Source organism: Neofelis nebulosa, chromosome 3 (assembly GCF_028018385.1).
Source record: "Neofelis nebulosa isolate mNeoNeb1 chromosome 3, mNeoNeb1.pri, whole genome shotgun sequence".
Taxonomy (NCBI): domain Eukaryota; kingdom Metazoa; phylum Chordata; class Mammalia; order Carnivora; family Felidae; genus Neofelis; species Neofelis nebulosa.
In genome coordinates this window covers 136,551,210-136,572,828 of record NC_080784.1, presented here as the reverse complement: position 1 = coordinate 136,572,828, position 21,619 = coordinate 136,551,210, and the positions used below count along the sequence as shown (strand labels likewise).

The window sequence follows — 21,619 nt, the reverse complement described above, 5'->3', positions numbered from 1 at the left end:
CTAAGGCCAGTTTTCTGGCTAGCTTGGAGGAGGATAGGTCAATAAATATCTCAGTCTGTCTCTTTTGTGGCCTTCTGATTTTATGCTATGATTTCTCAAATCCAACCTGAAGTCAACAGTCAAGAGAGCCTGGTTTATGCAATTTATAGAGATTAGTTTCCAGGGGTACAGAATAGAGTGATAGGTGGAAAGAAGATGGGAGGGGTGGTGGGCAAATAGAGAACATCCAATCTAGCTATTACCAGGAAATTAAAGACTATCACACAGTTTTGGCTCAAATACATGGACTCAGTGGAGTTTAATTCTTACTAATTCCCCATTTCAAATAAGAGGTATCACCTTTCTTCTAGATATACAGAAGAGAGAAACTGAAGTAATCTTTGACTCTTCTTCATTCTCTATGCTTAAACTGTGCCCAGTTTCTATTTCCAAAAATTGTATCTCCAGTAATGCATTGCTGATGCAAATTTATGCCATTTCTGCTGCCAATACATTTGTGTAAGTCTTGATGTTGTCATCTATGACAAATTAATTGCTTCATAGTAACAAATTTTTAAGAAGTTGGTATTCCTCAGTCTCCATCTGCTTTGCTCAAGAGTCTACTCTTGTTCTCAGTTGTGGATGTTAAGTGCAGCGTCCTCTGCCCAAGGGTAGACTTTCCAGGGGGTGTCCTCAATGTCACCAAATCTTTACCTCCTAATTATTCCTTCATGTGAAAATTCTCTTATTCTAACGTGTTATGCACATATGGCTCTAATTACTGCTTTTGTTGATGTGATTTCCTCCATTTTAGAAGATTACCCCTACCTCACTAAATATTAAAATCTAATCTTCCTTTAAAAATTATTTTTTCATATTACCTTTCTTAACTAATCAGACTACACTAATGACACTCTCTTCTTAAACTCTTATATTTGTTTGGTTTTCTATATACTTTGGTACTTATTTCATGTATAGTCATATAATATGTTATTCTTGTATTGAAAGTAAAGAGTTTATTTCTGTTCCATACTTCACACCATCTGAAATAATATCTGACATATGGTAGTGTCTCAATAAACTACTTCTCAATCAGATTGGGCACTTTTATTTTACTTTCTCACTAGTTGTTTATTTGTTTGCTTAGCTAATTTAGAGTACTCTGGAAGAATTAACTAAACCCATACAAACAGTGCATACTTTTTGACTACTAATTTCTCTCTTAGGGCTTTGTCCTTTAGAATAAGTTAAGGAGGAGCTCAAAGATTTAGCTTCATGGATGTTCATGAAAATATTCTTTATTATAACACTTGAAGAAAACCATAAATACTTTACATGAACAGAGGGTGTAAAAGTATGTATATTCAAGCAAGCACTATACTATTCAGCTTTAAAAAATTATGTTGGGGCGCCTGGGTGGCTTAGTCTGTTAAGTGTCCAAGTAGTTGGCTCAAGTCATGATCTCACAGTTCATGAGTTCGAGCCCTCTGTCAGGTTCTGTGCTGACAGTGTGGAGCCTGCTTGGGATTCTCTCTCTCCCTTTTCCTCTGCCTCTCCCCTGCTTCTACTCTCTCTCTCTTTCTCTCAAAATAAATAAACTTTAAAAAATTAAAATTAAAAATGATGTCAATTATTAAATTGGCATACTAACAATACATGATTTTTAAGTTTTGAAGCAGATAATAAATAAGGCTTTATTTTGATTACTTTTTAAATAAAAATTACTGTAGCTGTTAATACACACATATACATAAATATATACAAATACAGGAAGATGTATAAGTGCTAACATTAGTTATCTATGGTGGTGGGTAAATTATAGATTTTTAAAATTTCTCTGCATTTTTTAACAATATCATATTACAGAGTATTTGAAATAACTATTACAATTAAGATTCTTCTCTTAGTTATAGACTTTAACTACATGGTTTCTATACAAGGTGATCAAGTTAAATTACTAGATTTCAGTTAAATTACTTTATTTTATAATTGAATGACAATGAATTAACCACAGCAAATGTTTGTCAATTATAATATATCCTGCCCTAAACATTATCTACTAATACTTGAACTATTATGCTCTCATCATAATTTTCTTGGAAAACAGCTAAAATATAAAATCTGGAAGATGTCAAATTTTAAAAGTGAAAATAAAAATTTCAGCCAGAAGTAGCTATTTCACATGTATGAAAAAGAAAACAAAGAATAGCACTACTCTGTCTTTTAATAATCAAGTGAGGTACTTTGGGATTTCATGGAAGAGACTGACTCATGCAAGAGAATTATTTATGCAGGAGAGTGGCTTGAATTCAACTTACAGGATATATGTACATTTTAAGATCCTAAGTAGAGCCTGAAGACATAGAATTAAACAGGAGTCATGTGTACACACATACAAACATACAGGCATATGTGCACCCATAAGTGAATATTGTATTTGTCTGGAAGGTTAGATGCTATATTCTAACAGCCAGCTAAATCACAAATTTAATTACTTCACAAAATCATTTCAGGAAGTAAAACAAACTCTTCATTGAAACAGCTGATTTTTATCACTTTATATGGAAGCCATATAGATTAAACCTATATATTAAAAAGTCTTAATTATGATGAATATTTTCAAAGTGTTTTGTAATTTTAAAAAATTATTGAAAACACCAGAAACTGGTGATCCATGGGCCAAGGACACTAGATATGATGAGAAGTAAGAAAATTTACTTCCTGGAGGAGGAAAAAAAAAGGTAGTACCTCTAAAACTTCCTCTTGTAAGCAAGGAGGGGGAGGGGGATGTCTAACCTATAATTCCTTAGGTTTTAGTTAGGGAGTGCTATGCTTTAACACTCTAAGCCTAGATGTAGGGACAGAGTTGATGACTATAATTTTCTGTGCCAAATCAGGTAGGATGAAACCTGAGTAAAATATTACTTGAGCTAAATATTGCTTCAAACTGGCAAAACTGGATGATATAATCTTGTTGACAATAACATAGGCTTTTAAATCCAGCATTCTTGGTTTTGAATCTTGGCTTTACTACACTAACAGTACTTATTCACTCAACAATATACTTTTTTTTTCAGTGTTAGCCTTATGTTAGGCAAAATACTAGGCATTGGTGGTAAATTAGAGAGCAAAACACACATTATCCTTACTCCTTTACAGTTTAATGATGGAGATAGACATTAATCAAATAATTTTACAAATAGCATAGTTACATAGAGGAGTAAATCATCCAGGAACATTTTCTGGAAGCTATACAAGTATATTTTGGATGTAATCAATCTGTGAAATGGTTATAAAACAATCCAGGAAAGAATACAGTCCTAAGGTAGATGGGAGTATGATACTATTTATAGAAAAGGAGTTGGCTTGATTACAGAAAGTCATAGAAAGCATCAAAAGCATAAGAGCAGAAAAATGAACTTATAGATTTGGGTGGAAGTAGACCCAAAGGTCTATTGATCTGAGGACAAATAAAAGTCATTGAAGATTTTTAAGCAAGAAAGTTGCAAGGTGAAGTTTCTGTTTCTAAAGATACTTGGAATGCATTAAGAAAAAAATGGATTGAAAGATGTTTGAGTGTTATGGAGAATTCAGTGAATGGACTTTGAAACATACAAGACCACAAACAATAGTCACTTGAGTGTTAGTACAGATATACCAAGGATGATGACTCCTACATTTCTGGCTTTTGCAACTGATTGGAAGAAGATGCCAGTCACAAAGCTAGTGAATACCTAAACAGGACCAAAATTAATTGCATTTTAATTTGACTAAATTTAGTTTAAGATGCTTTTGCTATCCAAATGGAAATGCAAATAAGTTCTTGGATATAAAGTTCTGAAAATTAGAGAGTCCTGAGTTAGAAATACTAATCTGAGGGGTGCTTGGCTGGCTCAGTCAGTGGACCCTGCGACTCTTGATCTCAGGGTCGTGAGTTCCAGCCCCATGTTGGGCATGAAGCCTAGTTAAAATTAAAAGAAGAAGAAGAAGAAGAAGAAGAAGAAGAAGAAGAAGAAGAAGCAGGGGGAAGGGGAGAAATATTAATCTGATATTCATTGGCTTATAGTTGGTTATTGAAGTCACAGACATGAATGAGATAGTTCTGAGAAAGAGAAAATAGAGTCAGAAGAGAAGGAATAATTGGATACATCTTTGAAACACTTTAATATTTAAAGGCCACTTAGAGCCAGGAAAAGAGACTCTACCAAGTCTCAAAGTAAGAACAAAACCTGGAGAAAACCAAGAAGGTGCTTCAAGAAAGAATGGTTAATAGTGCTGAATCCTCCTGGGAAGTCATATTTATTGAAGATTGAGAATTGTTAAGCATGAAGCTTGTGAGAATCAGGTAATTGGAATTGTGGGTGCACAAACGAGGCTGCAGTGGACACGTGTAAAGAAATAGATTCAATGTAGGCAGCTCTTTGGTAGCCAAGGGGAGAAAAAGATGATAGCTGGAACAGGAGGAGTCAAAGTAGTATCTTGTAATGGGATACAACTTTAAGTATGTCTTAGTACTGATGGAAATAATACACTAAAGAGAGAGAAATCTAATGGAAAAGGAAGGAATAATCAAGGGATGGCTATGGCAACCTTGGCTGAGTTATTTAATGCCTTCGCTTTGGTTTTCATAGCTGTAAAATGGGGAAAATAACACCTACCTTATAAGACTGTTCTAACAATTAAATAATATGATGTTGGTAGAAGGCTCAGTAAAAATTTTGGCACACAGAATGCATTTAATAAATTGGTGCTTAAAATTAACTCGGTACCTAATACAGTATCTTATATACATTGGGTGGTCAACAAAAGCTTGTTAAATGTTGAATTAATATGATTCTGTTACATGATTTTTGATTAGTTGGGAATATAAATGAGTCTGATGCGTATTACTATATACTGGATTACAGATACACTTTGGATATTTACTGATGATAATGATGATGATATCCAATATTTGCCCTCTGATGATGTTGATGTCTGGGGCATTTGTGTTCACAGGGTACTATTTTTCTGCCTGGAAATAAAGTCCTTGAACATCCCTGCAATGAAGAGAGCCCAGGAAAATTCCTTTTTGAAGTAGTTCCAGGTAAGGCATTTTTCTGGTTTGATTAAGTGACTGACATTCTGTGTTGGTAAAAGTGAAGACATACAACCTTTATTCTTCTTGAGTTGTGGCTAAGAACATTAATTTGAGAAGGCAAGTGTCAAATTTGGTTAGTTTTTACACAGATAGTGATTCCAGGTTTATACACCAGTACAAATGATGGTACACACACATGCAGTGCACATATGGCCACGTGACTATTGGATATCCATTCATCCATGTGACTCCAGAGTTGACCAGAAGACATGGAACAGCATTGATAAGGGACTAATGGAGACAAAATTAGTTTTGTAATGTTCTTGTGATGTGAAATTTGGCAAGGTGTGACAGGTAGAGTGGCTTACCCAGCTGATTCACTGTAATATTTCTCCACAAATTGCATCTTGAAGGAACCTTTGCTATAAAAATAAAACAAAACAAAAATCCTCCTTCAATGACTAACTAAGTATTGCTATGCTGTACCCCAGCTTTGCTCCCAACCAAACACTTCCACATGTTTGGCTTGTAGTATTGAGGATGTCTCTGCCAAGCCATTAGATCCTGCAGTTCAATTTCTTCAACATCTGTTCATTTTTTTCTAGTCATCTGCATCCCTCTCTCAGAGTACCTGATCGCTGAAATGTTTGACCCACCCAATAACAATTTTTTCAAGGCCGCAATCTATTTCTTTGATCAGTTCTTTAGCCCTTCCTTAATCCTTGATGTAAGAAAAAAGGTTGAGAATGTGGTTTTTATAGCACTGGTGCTGGCTGACCCAGTTCATGCGCTACTGACCCTGATTTAATCACAGTCTAGGGTGTGTGTGAATTTATTTGGGTGACTAATATGTAATGCATATCAATAATGCTGGCACAACGGCAGTCAATAAAACATTTTTCCCAGATTTATAAATGCTGGGAATCTAAAATGTGGAAGCATATTTTTCCCCTTCACTGAAAACAGCTGTAGCACTGAGTTCATCTGGCTCATGATGGAATCCATGACTAAATGTTAATTGATGCAGCTGAAGTGCAGAAAGGTTAGTCAGATGCATTGTGTTATTTGTCTCCCCCCAGGGAGAACACATTGTAAGAAACCTGAATCTTGTTTGCTCTATTAAAATCTTTTTGTACTTACTTTTTAGTGGAATACCCTGTATAGAACCAAATTCCAGATGTTGCAAAGTCTTTGAAGTATCACTGGAGGAAATTTCTTTCTCTATTTATTCACAATATTAGTGCCTATCGGCTTTTAAGTGAGCATGGTATTAAACTGACAGCTTTGACTCTGTCTCCAATAATACTAAAGGTCTGCTTTCCCATTCTGTCTACTAAATACGTAAAGATTTCATCTTTTGGTGAAGGTGTTCTAATATAACATACATGGATATTGTCAAGATTGTTCTAGAGAGAACTGGGCCTTCGAACCCAGGAAGTCTCAAAACTTCCCCTCTAAGATTGTTTCTCTAGGGGATGCATTTCATATATGGGGAATATGATATATGGCTTTTGATGAGCAAAACTTAAGAAGTTTAAGACTCTGTGATGTGAAATCTGACGGTTGTCTTTAAAAAAAAAACAAAAAACAAAAAAACAACACATTCTCAAGGAAATTTAGGTTTGCTGCAGTAATTATGGAAATAAACATACTATGCCCATAGCTCATTTGAAAAGATGCTTCCTGAATGATTAACACAATATGTAATATTTACTAAATTAGGTCTTATAATTCTAAATTATCTTAAGGAGTGATAAGAGGATTGCGCCAAATGCTTCTTTAAAGAGAAAGTTGGAGAAACACCATGGCTTCATTAAGAATTCAGTGTTTGTGCCATGAATTTTGGTCATTGAGGCTTTATTGGTGTGTCCCTCCAATTAAAATAGAATTTCCAGACAAAAGCTTCTGTATTTGTATGAAAATGTGGGAATCTAAATCACATGATTTTTAACCATTTTGGCTATATTAGAATTACTGACTATACTGGATTTATTTTTGCAAATGAGAAAGATAAGATGATATTTTCTAATTATTCTAATTAGGTGATAGCTGGACACAGAGAATCTAGAAAGTTGCAAGAATGTTTTCATTTGTCAGAAAGTGTGAGACAGAAAAGATTGCAGAAATGTGGTCAATGCTTTGTACAGAACCTTCTTTTGTAGGCCTGACTAGCAGCAGATTCTTATAACATATACTTATTCTATATTGGTTTTCTCTGAGGAATTCTCTCCATCACCATTTTTGAAAACCCATGCTACAAATGATGTTTACAGATCCGAAATGATTCTGTCTTTATGTACAAATACCTCAAGCCCAAAGGTATATCAATGGATAGGATTAAATACTTTAATCCCAACTGCCTATAATGATTTCTAGCAAAACTGACAAAAAGCTTTCTGAAAGCTCTTTGCCAAACATTCTGGTACTATATATACATACACACATTTGTGTGTGTGTGCAGATATATGTAAGTTTATGTATATATATATATATATATATATATATATATATATATAGTTTATCTGTATATGTGCTATATATCTTTTTAATTCTTTATATTATCGAATATTATAGAATATAATTCTTTATATAGAATTATTTATAATTTATATATATCCATATATACTATGTAGATAGGAGTTGTTTTGTTTCATTTTTGTTTTACTTTAGTCTGAAATGTCCTCTGAAATTAAGTAATAGTCATGTGTAAATAATCCAAAAAAAGATTTTACAATAGAATCAAAGTTCTCAGTTTGCATTCCCACCAACAGTGCAAGAGGGTTCCCGTTTCTCCACATCTTCGCCAGCATCTATGGTCTCCTGATTTGTTCATTTTGGCGACTCTGACTAGCGTGAGGTGATATCTGAGTGTGGTTTTGATTTGTATTTCCCTGATAAGGAGCGACGTTGAGCATCTTTTAATGTGCCTGTTGGCCATCCAGATGTCTTCTTTAGAGAAGTGTCTATTCATGTTTTCTGCCCATTTCTTCACTGGGTTGTTTTTCGGGTGTGGAGTTTGGTGAGCTCTGTATAGATTTTGGATACTAGCCCTTTGTCCGATATGTCATTTGCAAATATTTTTTCCCATTCCATTGGTTGCCTTTTAGTTTTGTTGATTGTTTCCTTTGCAGTGCAGAAGCAATAACACTGCTAGGAATTTACCCAAGGGATACAGGAGTGCTGATGTACAGGGGCACTTGTACCCCAATGTTTATAGCAGCACTTTTAACAATAGCCAAATTATGGGAAGAGCCTAAATGTCCATTAACTGATGAATGGGTAAAGAAATTGTGGTTTATATACACAATGGAATACTATGTGGCAATGAGAAAGAATGAAATCTGGCCTTTTGTAGCAACGTGGATGGAACTGGAGAGTGTGATGCTAAGTGAAATAAGTCATACAGAGAAAGACAGATACCATATGTTTTCACTCTTATGTGGATCCTGAGAAACTTAACAGAAGACCATGGGGGAGGGGAAGGAAAAAGAAAAAAAGGTTAGAGAGGGAGGGAGCCAAAACATAAGAGACTCTTAAAAACTGAGAATAAACTGAGGGCTGATGGGAGTGGGAGGGAGGGGAGGGTGGGTGAAGGGCATTGAGGAGGGCACCTGTTGGGATGAGCACTGGGTGTTGTATGGAAACCAATTTGACAATAAATTTATATTTAAATAAATAAATAAATAAACATTAAAAAATGTTCTCTGATTTTTGTATATGACTCAATTATATTTCTTTGTATAGTATATTTCCATGCAGATTTTAAACTTTTGTGAAAATCTATCTGAAAACAAATCTACCATAATTTAGGATTAATTTATTTTAGTCTTACTATTATCTCATGAAATGAATTGTGTCTGGATAATGCCATGATTTATACCATTTCACATATTTTTTTTTCCTATTTCCCTACTTGTTATTCAAAAAGGAGATGTTAGCCAAATTGGCAAATTTGAAGACTTTGCTGTCAAGCATGCCAAATTTTAGACTGGAGTGAACTTTTATGGCCAAGTGCTAAGCTTTTGGGAAATGTGGTTGAGAAAGGAATGTTGGCAGAATTTAATGTATAGTACTTGAAGTAAGAAAATGCATTCAGTCTTTTTGCTTCTTAAAATGTGTTCTGGGAAATTTTTCCTTATGATGTTTAAAAAATAAACAGAATAATTAATAGATTATGATGTCTCAACCTTCTTTGAAGAATAGTCTGTCACAGGGAGAAGACATAATGATTCAGAGGCAGAAAGGCAAAAGGAGATGAGGAAGTGCATGCTCCATAAGTATTAGAAGCCATGTCTTTCTTCTCATCACGGCATCTCTAACACATGGTACAGTATGATGCAGGGTACTGGATGAATACTTATTGAAGTGTATATGTTTACCAGGTTCACGGCAGACTCTCAATTGTTTGAAATGATTTTATTGTCAGCAATAGCTACTCCTAAATTGGCTATGCTGAACTCTTATTTCCTGCTGTGTAATATCTTTCCATCCCCTTGTGCAGCAAAGACCTCTTTGTGGTTATAGTGGCTGAAGTGGAGGGAAATTCTGTATGCCCTCTTTCCTACTTCTCTGCTTTCCTTTCTGATAACGTTACCAAAAGAGAAATGGAAGAAGGTAGAAGTCTGTCTACACAGAAGCTATTGCTGTAGTACAGCTCCTTAACACTGACTGGTTATTACATTCCTTTCCAAAAGTTGACTTGCTTATAGAGAACATTTGTGGATTGTTCAGCATCCCTAGAATTGGAAATCCACTTCACATGGTAGACTTTCCACCTTAAGCAAGGTCCTGTTAGATGGCATACCATTAGAAGGGCTCAAAGCCAGCTGCTTTCTTTGTGCTTATTCAGCTACCAGGAAACTCATGTACCCTGGTCTGCCAAGTAGGGATAATGCAGGCTGTTTCACCATTGCTGCTTCCCTCAACCCTGTCATCTTGTCCCTTTTTCCGTGAAGCATGAGCTTCAGACCCAACAGATTCAATGGATTGCTGAGCTTCATGTGAGCCTACAACTTGGAGAAAGGGTGAGTGACAGTTCTAGCATACTTCAGAATTTACCAGCAACTCTCTTGTGCTTCTCTGAACTTGTTCTGATGGTTGAGAGAATTTATTTTCCTCCCCTTAAAAAATAGGGTTTATCTTGAAAACTTTTCTTCAAGAGGCACTTCCTCTGTCCTAGTCGTCTTCCTCTTGTTATAGTCAAGGTCAGGGAAATGGGGTTTAGGTTTCTTCTCTGAAATGCATTCTCTGTAAGGTACAACTTCCCTTGTGTTTTTCAACATAGAATGTGAATTTTTAACGTTTTTTTTTCTTCAGATTTATAGACTAAAATTGCCATTTGCAACCACATGGATGGAGCTAGAGGGTATAATACTAGGTAAAATAAGTTAGAGAAAGGCAAATACTGTATGATTTCACTCATGTGCAATTTGAGAAACAAATTAACAAAGAAAAAAAGAGACAAACAAACTACATGTCTTGAAATACAGAGAACAAAGTGGTGATTGCCAGAAGGGAAGTGGGGGGGGGAGGGTGAAATAGGTGATGGGGACTAAGAGGACATTTATCTTGATGAACACTGAGTAATGTGTAGGATTGTTGAATCATTATATTATACACTTGAAACTACTATAACACTATGTTATCTATACTGGATATAGATGATAGATGATAGATAGATAGATAGATAGATAGATAAGTTTTTTAAAAACAGTGTATTGGGGAATGCTCTCTGGAGATATCTCATCTATGAGAAAGCAAGGAGAGCAGGATTAGACAGAAGGAGAAGCTGGCCCACACCACCATTACAAATAAGGTCTTAGCTGATGCTATGGGGAGCTGCAGAGCTGGGATGCCCCTCAGGGCTGCTCTAAACTCAAGGAGCAGACCTTTTATCTTGGTATTAGCTAGTCTAGTGGTTTATGGGAAAAGAGGAGACAGATAAACTCAGGTGAAGCAGCTCCCTGTTGCAATGGAGAGCAATGTCCATGAAGGCTTCTGTGAGCCATCAGCAGCCAACATGCCAGCCTCTGGGATCTAAACAGAGTGGTAGGTTACCCATTATAGGATTTATAGCTTTATCTGTATCCCAGGCAATGTTCCAGGATCTTTACATGTATCATTAAATTTGATCTTTATCACAGCTCCATGAAGCCGGCTCTGTTATTATCTCCATTTCCAGATAAAGAAACTGAGGCACAGTGAAGTAATTCGATCAAGGTCAAACAGCTAACACTACTTTGTGTGTGTGTGTGTGTGTGTGTGTGTGTGTGAGAGAGAGAGAGAGAGAGAGAGAGAGAGAGAGAGAGAGAGAGAGAGATTGATTTATCTTTACAAAGGTAAAGTTCCAGAAAATCAAAATACAACTTTATTTTGATTTTCTGTGTATATATGTATGTATATATGTATATATATATTTTTTCTGGCATAAAAAATATGAGATATTAGAGGCTGGAGCCTGGTTTCTGAAATATGAACTTATGAATTTTTTATTTTGATTAACAGAGTATGTATTAAGAGTTTTGGTACTTGATGTGAGAGTAGGCATTTTCATCTATTTGCAATTGTTTATATGTTTAAGCCTATCATAAAAATAGGCACTAGATAAAGGTGCCCACTCACAGTTCTTTTAAATGTATGTTCTCTGGTCACAAATAGTAATACTGTCATGACGAGCTGGGGAGAAAATTCACCTGCCTGCAGTAGCCTTACTTTTATGTGAATAACTATACCAGAGAAGGAATGTGCACCTGTAATTTTTTCCTCTGGAAATCAATGCATGCTGAAGCTCCGCTTTCTTCATTACAGAACTCACTTTGCTAAAATTGTCTCTGCTTCTTCACAAACTCCCTCCATACACTGGCCAACTTATCACACACTGTCTAGCCACTAGCAAGCACGCTTAATATTATTCACATGTTGGGAATCAGTACACCAGCTCGCATAGGTATTATCCAAGGAAAGACTCATTATGAGTTTCAAGGGCAATTACCAATATTCCAGACTCTCAAAGCCCCAATTCAGCACAGTGCCCCAAATCAATAATAACTAGAACTGGGAGGCTTTCTTATCCTCTTCCTTCCTCCAGGGAAATAAAAGAGGTAAACACAGAAGAAAAGGGGATGAGAGGTGAAGATACAGCTACGGAAATGAAAAAAAAAAAGAGAGAGAAATTTTGAAGGGTAATCCAAAGTGAGTTTCATCTGCCTGGAAATAAAATTAAACCCTTCAGAAGAGAAGGTGTCATATAGCCTGCCTTTAGCCATGACTACGCTAATTATTTCCAATATCCTCTGACAATTGCATATCACTTCTGTAAATATCAATAAAGAATGTTTCTATTCTAATTATTTTGCAGAAGGATTTTTATGAGCTGAGCGAAAAGTTAGGGGACATGAGTACCTAAACAATCTAATAACTGTATTATGTATTGTTTTGTCAGAAAAAATGTAAATACCTATATAAATTGCAAATGATTTGGGGGGTTTCAAAGATTCCTAGAAACCCAACTGTAGACTGTAGGTTAAGAACTGTAGTCTAAATTTGGGGTCCAGAGACTTGATTAATCTCTATCAATCTATTTATCTGCATTTTCTCCATATTTAGTTATTTATCTCTGTATTCATATGCATCTATCTATTTCACTTATATACACACATGCATAAGTGTGGCAAAATTTTTCTCTATTATTTGTAATTACATGGTATACTGTTAATCAGTTTTTACTTTTATCTCCCTGATCTAGTTGTTTTTTCTCCTGTTTCTATGATTGGATAACTCTCCAGACCTATTTCACGCATTTACAAAAAAATTCTTCCTAGGTAGAACATTTCATGGATCTGGAGAGTGTATAATTTTTAATTGACCCAAACTTGAGCCTGTTTAGATGGTCAGTGCAGCTGCAGTATAGAATAGGCCATATGAGAAATAGATAGTTGTAAGATATAGTCATGGATGTCTCTGAGAAAGAAAAAAGCTTGGCCCAGTTTTTGAGTTTTTGAAATAATTATTTGACATCAGCAATGATAGTTTATCATCCATGTGTGTATTTGCAATTCCTAGTAGGGTGAATAAAGTCATTGGTTATATTAATTTGCTGTCTTTAAAAACGTAAACCAGTATTTGGTGTCTATTTTGTGTGAAAATGTGGAGACATTTTAATAGTGTTCTAGCATAAAAGGGATAAAAGTTCGTCATTTTCTTGATCATTAGTTAAATATGCTGCTAAGGCATTTATTTTTATGACACTGTCTTTATCTTAACTATTTTTTCTCTTTTGTGTTAGTACTGTAGGTTACAGTTCGTGCAATTCTGTTACCCAAAGGCAACTATGACAATCTCTTTTTTTGTCTGCCTAAGTCTGTAGGCAGCCATGAAGCTTGTATTATTTTTCTTTTCTTAGTTAATGTGTGGAAATCATTTAGAGAATGTGAGTAGGAGTTGTTTATGGTATGAAATCGTAATTCTATATACACAAGTAATTCTGAACATGAATTAAATAAATGCATTGAAAAGCAGCATGTTTTAGCTACTATGTATTCTTTTATTTAAAAAAGAGTGGTTGGGATTTTTCCTTCAAAATTCCCTTCCTACTTAAAATGCCTTAAAATATACATTTGAAAGAGGCTATTAAAATAATACAAAAGGCATTTTAAAATGTTTGTAATCCCTTGAAATTTTACTGCCATGTCAACCAGAAGGCATTTGGCACATTTGTGAACCCGTTTGGAGTGTGATCTTATGATCACACTCATGAAGAGTGTCTGTATGAGGAGTGCTCTCTGACGGTATTGGTAGACATGTTCATCCATTCCCATTTAATGTTAGGATTCATTCTATATGCCAGATCAGGGGTCAGCAAATATTTTCTGGAAAGGACCAGAGAATAAATATTTTAGGTTTTACAGCCCATATGCTCTCTGTTATAACTACTCAACTCTGCCATTGTAGCATAAGCACATGGGTATTGGCTATGTTCCAATAAAATTTTATTAATGGACACCAAAATCTGGATTTTATGTAATTCTCAAATATCAAGAAATATTATGGTTCTTTTGATTTTTTCCAGCCACTTAAAAATGTGGAAAAAAGATAGTAGGCCAGATTTGGCCCATGGGCCATAGTTTGTGGACCCTTGTAGCTAGATAAAAAAAGCTAGAGAAACAAAACCTGTCAAAAGGAGCCTGAAGATACTAATATAAATCACTAATCCCCACTGGTGCCACCAGAGCCAGAATTAGAACTCTGAGACAGCCTGTCTCCCCAGGCCATAGCATCACCCACAGCCTCAAACTCATGATTCAGGAACTGTTTGCCAACAGTTTTATTTAGAAGCTTTCGTCTTTTAATAATGCTTATTTTTTCCCCAATCACAGTAAATCTAAAAAGTTTTAGTGACCAAACTAAAATTCTCTATTTAAACCCTGTCTTAGCCCATTTATAACTCTAGATCCTGACCAGTGCTGATCTCTGTTATGTGACTTTTTCAGAAATGAATACCATTAATAGAGGATTGGGTGTGCCTGACATGAAAAAAAATTCCTATATTTTGCTTAGTCCATACAAGTTCAGGGAGATATTCATAAGTATTCTGAAATGGAAGCATCCTTTTCAAGATCAAAGAAGCTTGAAGTGTCTTCTAAACTCACTGCTTTACAATGTACACTAGCATCATAAAATTTTAAGTATCTTATAGAAAATGGCCCTACTTTGTTTACTGGTAAAATTAACGAGCTCATTTTCTCAGAGGGGTATCTTGTTTTCCTCACCATTCATTTATTGATATCTCTCTGCCGCAACCTACCAGTTTTCCTTTAACATCAGTATGAAAAACACTTCTATCATGTTTATCGTTAACATTTACTGAAATAGGTGTCAGGCCCTGTACTAATGCATGCTAGGCCTTATACACAATGGCTCATTTAATATGTGACCACACTTGTGATTGATGCCATTCTTCCCAAGGCCAGGAGGCAGTGGTACACATTCATGTTTCTAGTAAATGCTCAAGCCAGGCTTGACACCCATGTGAGCCCACAAAACCACCACATGCTACAACTTTCTCATACCAATAAGAATAATAATATGGATGGGTTCATTTTCTAGATCCCACAGAGGCCAAATATCTAAGAGTTAAGAGAAATAAAGAGGGCAAGTGAAAGAAATGAGATTAGGGTTTAAAATTTATTGTACTCTGCATTTTCTTCCTCTGCCTTTGAGACTCACATTTTTTATATTAGCTGTATTCTCTTTCTTCCCCATTAGATTTAAAGCTCTTGAGAAATGTTACCTTCTATTCCAAGTGCCTAGGAAAGTGGCTATCATATAGTGTATGTTCACTGCATGTCTGTTGAATTAATGAATAAACTAGGCCTCAGTTTTATTATCTATGGAATGATTGCATTGGATTAACCAAAAATTTTTTTAAAAAACTTAAAGTTTTTATTCTTTTTTTTTTTTTTTTTTTTGGAGATGGCAGGGCAGAGAGAGAGGGAGGCACAGAATCCGAAGCTCTGTCAGCACAGAGCCTGATTGGGGGCTGGAACCCATGAACCATGAGATCATGACCTGAGCTGAAGTCAGGCACTTCACTGAATGAGCCACCCAGGCACCCCTGGATAAATCAAAATTTTAAAAGTCTTGCAGTTATGAATTACTTAACATGGTCATAGCTTTCTCTCTATACCATAGGAGACTGGAGACCAGAGAAGTTCATGAATTTCACAGACTATACTCTTAAAAAGTATTTCGCATTGCCTTCTCCTTCAGTCCCTCGTTAATACTAAAACCAATAGTGTCTTTTAGTACTTTGATGGCAGCAGCTGTTTATTAACGTTATTTGCTGGAATTAATGTGATTTTCCTCCCTCATTTTTCTTTGAGGCATTGTTTTAATTATGCATTCACAGGCTGTTTGTGTTTACCTGTCTTTTTTATCCAATAATTGAAAAGGGCTTTGCAATCCAAGCACGCTAAGAAAATAGACCGTAAAGTGCTAAACAAATGTCGGTGGCTGTTATTATGAAAATAGAGTTTCTCCAGGCAGTTCTTTTTCTGTGGCAGGGCCCCTTTGGGCTGTATCTTAGCTAGGGAAACAGCATGTTTGAGTGAGTCAATGGCCAGTGGAGAGAACAACCCATAGGTTAGAAATGGTACAGGAATGAGGAAGAGAAATCATATTCACAGGAAAAGGAATACAACAGGAGGAAAAGGAGTGTGCAGCAGAACTGCTGCTGATAATTAGGGGTGGGAAGCACCCTTGCAGCAAGGATAAAACTGGTATGTCACCATGTCCTGTGCCAGCTCTCAAGGAACCAGGGAAGGGGTTTTCCTTTTGTTTTCTTTTTTTTTCTTCTTTCTCTTTTTCTTTTTCTTTTTTACTTTTCTTTTCTCTTCCCTTCTCTTTCCTTTTCTCCTCCTCCTCCTCCTCTTCCTCACCCTCCTCATCCACCTCCTCCTCCTTTCCTTCCTCCTCCTTCTTAATAAAAAACTGAGCTGAAGTGATTCTGAATGTTTGAAAATGTGAAACCTGAAGAATCATCTGCAACCCAGATGATCAGGCCTGTTGAATTTCCTGGCTTTGAAACAAATGTTATCTCTGTCAATTCATCTTTAGGTTCATTTGTCCTGTTCGTTATTCAAATACTACCTTTCTCAAACAGTACTCATCTTGGGGTGCTGGGGGTGCTTTGGGTGTTGAGCACCTGATTCTTGATTTCGGCTCAGGTCATGATCCCAGGGTCATGGGATCAAACACTGTGTCAAGCTCCACACTGAGCATGGAGCCTGCTTAGGATTCTCTCTCCTTCCCTCTGCCCCTCTTCCTGACTTGTGCACACACACACTCTCTCTCTAAAATAAAATTTTAAAAAATGGCTCATCTTTACAGCCCCATTACATCAGGCCTAGAAAGGCCCAGATGGAAATCCTAAGAGGTCCTGGATCATGCAGAAATGTATGATCCAACCTGCTGAAATCCCTATATCCTAATAAGAAAACTGGCAACCTAATTGCAGAGCCACCAAGGAGTTATAAAACCCCAATTTATTCCAGGCGCTTTCCTAAATATTTTGATAAATATCAAACTATTTGCCTTAGGTGTATAGGAATAGAGAGCAAGTAGAAACTGTCCCCTAGGACCTAGGAGGAGACCTAGGAGGACCTAGGAGGGTCCTAGGAGGAGAAGATGACCTAGGAGGAGAAGATGCGGAGGTGACGGTGAAAAGCAAAGCTGCGAGGGCCACCCTAGAAGCCAGCGTAGGAAAAGGAAAGAGATAGAGACTTCTCTACTGGACAGAATCAGTTCCCAGCTCTGCCACTTGAGCTGGTTGCTTAGGTTTTCTGAGCCAGTTTCCTCTTAGAAAATGTGAAGTAAGAATGCCTCCCTCAGGAGGTTGTGGTGAGGATGGAAGGACTTGAGAGTGAGAGGAACACTTAGCACTCTGCTGACGTGAGTAAGGCTCATTGAACAGTAGCAATATTTTGGAACAATTGCCTGAGTAGTGCCATAAATAATAACTGGCCTGGATACTGAATTGTCTCAGGTGGGATTATAAATGCAGATGAAATTTAGGAAGCAACAGATCAGTAAGGACTGGAATAATCAAGAAAGTCTTTCCTGGAGGCAGTGAGTCTGAAACTGGAATTAAAAAAAAAAAAACAAAACTGCAGGATTTTGATTAGGTGGCCATGAGGTTAAGAATTTTAGGCTGAAGAAATATTGGCAAAGCATGAAGGAAGTTCTGAGACGAGAAAGGTGTACTAATGGAATAGGAAGGGGGATGTACCAGGGACATTCATGTGTGTGTCCTGCTGATCCAGGCTGTCCTGGAGAGTTAGCCATTTGGCTGTTTCTCTTACAGAGCCTATTCAAAGGAGCCCTGATCCTTAGGGAGCTTGGCAGCATGCACACCAGGTTAGCTTCACACAGGCATTCAGCTAATTTTGTGAAAATATACAACTCAGTGTTAATCAAATGCTTATATTTCAAACATCAGAGTAATAAAACTAAATTCAACCTTTTATATTAATTCAGATTGCACCAACAGGACCATTATTATGAAGTGGCATTGGTTTAAGGATCCTCTGATCTCATATGAAAAGGTTTCACTTGACCAGCATGCTTTTAAAATGGTGTGTGTCTGCAATAAGAAAGAGGGGTGGGTAAACAAAGTATTTATTGGCTTTCCAGGACTATCTAACAAAGTATTGCAGACATGGTGGCTTAAATAACAGAAATTTATTTTCTTACAGGTGTTGGGTCTAGAAGTCCAAGATCAAGGTGTTAACAGGGATTGATTTCTTCTGAAGCATCAACCTTTGCTGTATAGTTGGCTGCCTTCTCCCTGTGTCTTCTCAGGGCCTTCCCTCTGCATCCTCTGTGTCCTAAAATTTCCTCTTCTTATAAGGACACAAGTCAGATTGGATTAGGGTCTACTCTCATGACTTCATTTTAACTCAATTGCCTCTTTAAATACCCTGTCTCCAAGCAGGGTCAGATTCTGAAGTACTAAGATTTGGGACCTCAACATATGTATTTGGGATAAATACAGCTCAACCCGTAACAGGGTCAAAAAGGAGATTAGACATTGCTATTCTTCCAGAGGCTTCTCTTTTTGTGGGGAAAACTCTTCCTATGTTTATTATTGGCTACTTGAGCCTCATCTTATTCCTCAAAGAAAGAAGCAGAAATTCAGACCTTACTATGTGTAATGTACATCAAGCCACAATCCAGAATTCTACTTAATCCTTTCATAAATACTAGAAACCCTGAATGATATAGCAACCAAAGTACTAACTAAGAACATGTGAAATAGAAATGGAAGTCCAGAGAAAGAACAAATATTCTGTATCTAGCTATTCTTTCCTATAAATTGTCCTTGAATTTAAAATTCTCCTTAATTTTGCTGCTAGGTTTGTTTTTAACACTTTGCCTAGAATAAATAGACATGTTTCCTTGTGTTGTTATTATCTTTTTCTTTTTAAGTAAGGCTGATTTTTATTTAGGAACAAACTCCTGTCTAAAAGTGGTATACTAATGCATTAAATACTACCGTGACGTGCCTAGTCAGGGGAGGAAGCCAAAAGGAGCTCTTGAGAGATGTTCTCCAGTTGCTCAAATCTCCTGTTGTGAATTACCAACTTGTCATTCAGGGTGTCGAGGAGCAAAGAGTGCCCAGACAGGCAATTAAGGCTTATGGAAAACAATTAGTGCAGGGGCATGACATGGTGTAGGGCTTATTCCTTCAGCACCAATCACATTGTCTTTCTCATGACTCATTATTTCTGATGTGTCACTTGCTTATAGGAATCACAGGGGAGATGATAGATTTGTGCTTAGGGTTACTTGACTCTAATCTAGGGGCTGTGATATGTCATAATGGGTTCTGTGAATGACAAATAACTCATTCTGATATGGTTATAACTGATGCAAATCAATTATCATTTGAAGAGTTTATTTTGTGTTTTAGTTTTGATCAGCCACTCTCTCCCACTTAATTTTATGGAAATCACCCCAATTTTCTGATATCTAATATAGTTGGCCTTTGAATAATGTGGGGATTAGGGGCACTGACTCCCATGCAGTCAAAAATCTACATATAACTTTTGATTCCCCCAAAACTTAACTATTAAAAGCCTACTGTTGACCAAATCTGCCTTACTAATAACATAAACACTTGAATAACACATATTTTTTATGTTATAAGAATATGATAAACTAGATAAAAGAAAACATTAAGAAAATCATAAGGAAAATACATTTACAGTACTATACAGTATTTATTTAAAATAAAACAAAACCAGCTTATAAGTGGACCAGCACAATTCAAACCCATGTTGTTCATGGGTTTGAACTATATACAAAACTACTTACATCTGCCTTTTGGTCCTCTTTTCCTCCCTTATAATAAAGGAACTGTCCCTTTTCCTTCCTATATCTAGTCCTTCATTTGTCTTAGAATTTCATCCAGTCTCACCTTTTCAAAAGCCATAATTTATTGATTGTACTGTTTTCATCTTGTTTGTAGGTCTGTCTTCCATATTGTATTGTTCCCATAGGCATTTTTATTTTAAAAAGTAAATTAATCTCATACATGGTAAAGATTTAAAAATATGAGCATACTTGGGGCTCCTGGATGGCTCAGTCAGTTGAGCCTCTGACTTCGGCCCAGGTAATGATCTCACAGTTCATGAGTTAAAGCCCCACGTCGGGCTCTGTGCTGACAGCTCACACAGCCTGGAGCCTGTTTCGGATTCCATGTCTCCCTCTCTCTCTGACCCTCCCCCATTCATGATCTGTCTGTCTCTATCTCAAAAATAAATAAACAAAACAAAAAGTAAAAATATGAGCATACAATCATGCTATTATTCTTTTATTTAAAAAAAATCTCAACCAACCTTTTTCTGTTATACACCCACTTATATATTTTGCTACTTTTTGCAACAAAATTGCTCTATACTCTATATTGTAGTCTCTCCAATTCTTGTCTTTGCCTTAATCTAATTGTCCCCCCACCCCAACTCCACCAGATTTTTCCTTATATATGTCATCAGTGGCTTCTAATTTTCCTAAAAGTAATGATTATTTCTGTCCTCATAATAATTGCCCAATCAGACTATTTGCCACATTGATCACTCCCTCTTTCTTGAAATACCTTCTTCATTGAGCTTCAAGGACACCATTTTCCTGATTTCATTCCTACTTCACTGCTCATGCTTTCTGGGCACCATTGCTTGTTCGTCCTCAGCCCCTTAACCTCTGGAGGTCCGTTGGGCTCAGTCCCTGGTCCTCTTTGTCCTGGAGAACTGCAGTATTCTCCTAGCTTGCCTTCAGACTCTACTCTCTTCCTCCCTCTGTTCTATCTCATACACATATTATTTTAAGAGAATACATTTTTTAGAGAAGTTTTAGGTCTATAGAGAAATTGTGCAGAAAGAACAGAGAATCCTCATATACAGAGTGTGTTTTTCATATTCAAATTCAATCAAGTCACCTCCTATTAAAAAAAAAAATCTTCTCACAGCCTGCAGGCCTCACATGGACTATCCAATGTTCCCATGAATTTCCTTCTCTCCCTTGCTCTCTGAACTGTACTCACCGTAGCTTTCTTTCAGTTTTTCAAATGTGTTACACTTTAGCTATAGAATCTTTAGATATTCTGTTCTTTCTTTTTTAAATGGTTCCTTCTCATCTTTCTCAGATTCATAAGATAATTTCTATTCATCTTTCAGATAGTACCTCAATCATTGCTTCTATATCTTAGCTGACTCTTGAAGGTCCATGACCTACATTTCATAGCATTTTTCTTTTACAAATGATACCTGTCTCTCTCACAAGAATGTAAGTTCCATGACAGCTAGAACTCTCCTTTTGTTCATCCTATTATTTCTAGCACATTACAAACTGCCTGATGTGTCATAGTCATTTAGTAAATGTTTGTGGAAGGAAGGAAGGAAGGAAGGAAGGAAGGAAGGAAGGAAGGAAGGAAGGAAGGAATGGAGGGAGGAAGGGCAAGATGAAGGAAAGGAGGGGAGACAGACATAAGAAGTTATTATAACCTAG

The 21,619-nt window shown here is 36.4% G+C and overlaps 1 protein-coding gene across 4 annotated transcripts in view; it reads left to right on the top strand.

The window, feature by feature from the left end:
* ARHGAP24 (Rho GTPase activating protein 24) overlaps positions 1-21,619 on the top strand; it is a 671,369-nt gene that overhangs the window by 387,131 nt on the left and 262,619 nt on the right. For 3 of the 4 annotated variants that reach the window (XM_058719598.1, XM_058719596.1, XM_058719597.1), the window contains exon 3: positions 4,978-5,065. In XM_058719598.1, coding sequence (XP_058575581.1) covers positions 4,978-5,065 — 88 coding nt within the window. Of the gene's footprint in view, positions 1-4,977; positions 5,066-21,619 lie in introns of those variants that run through there. The other variant, XM_058719603.1, reaches the window with a different exon arrangement.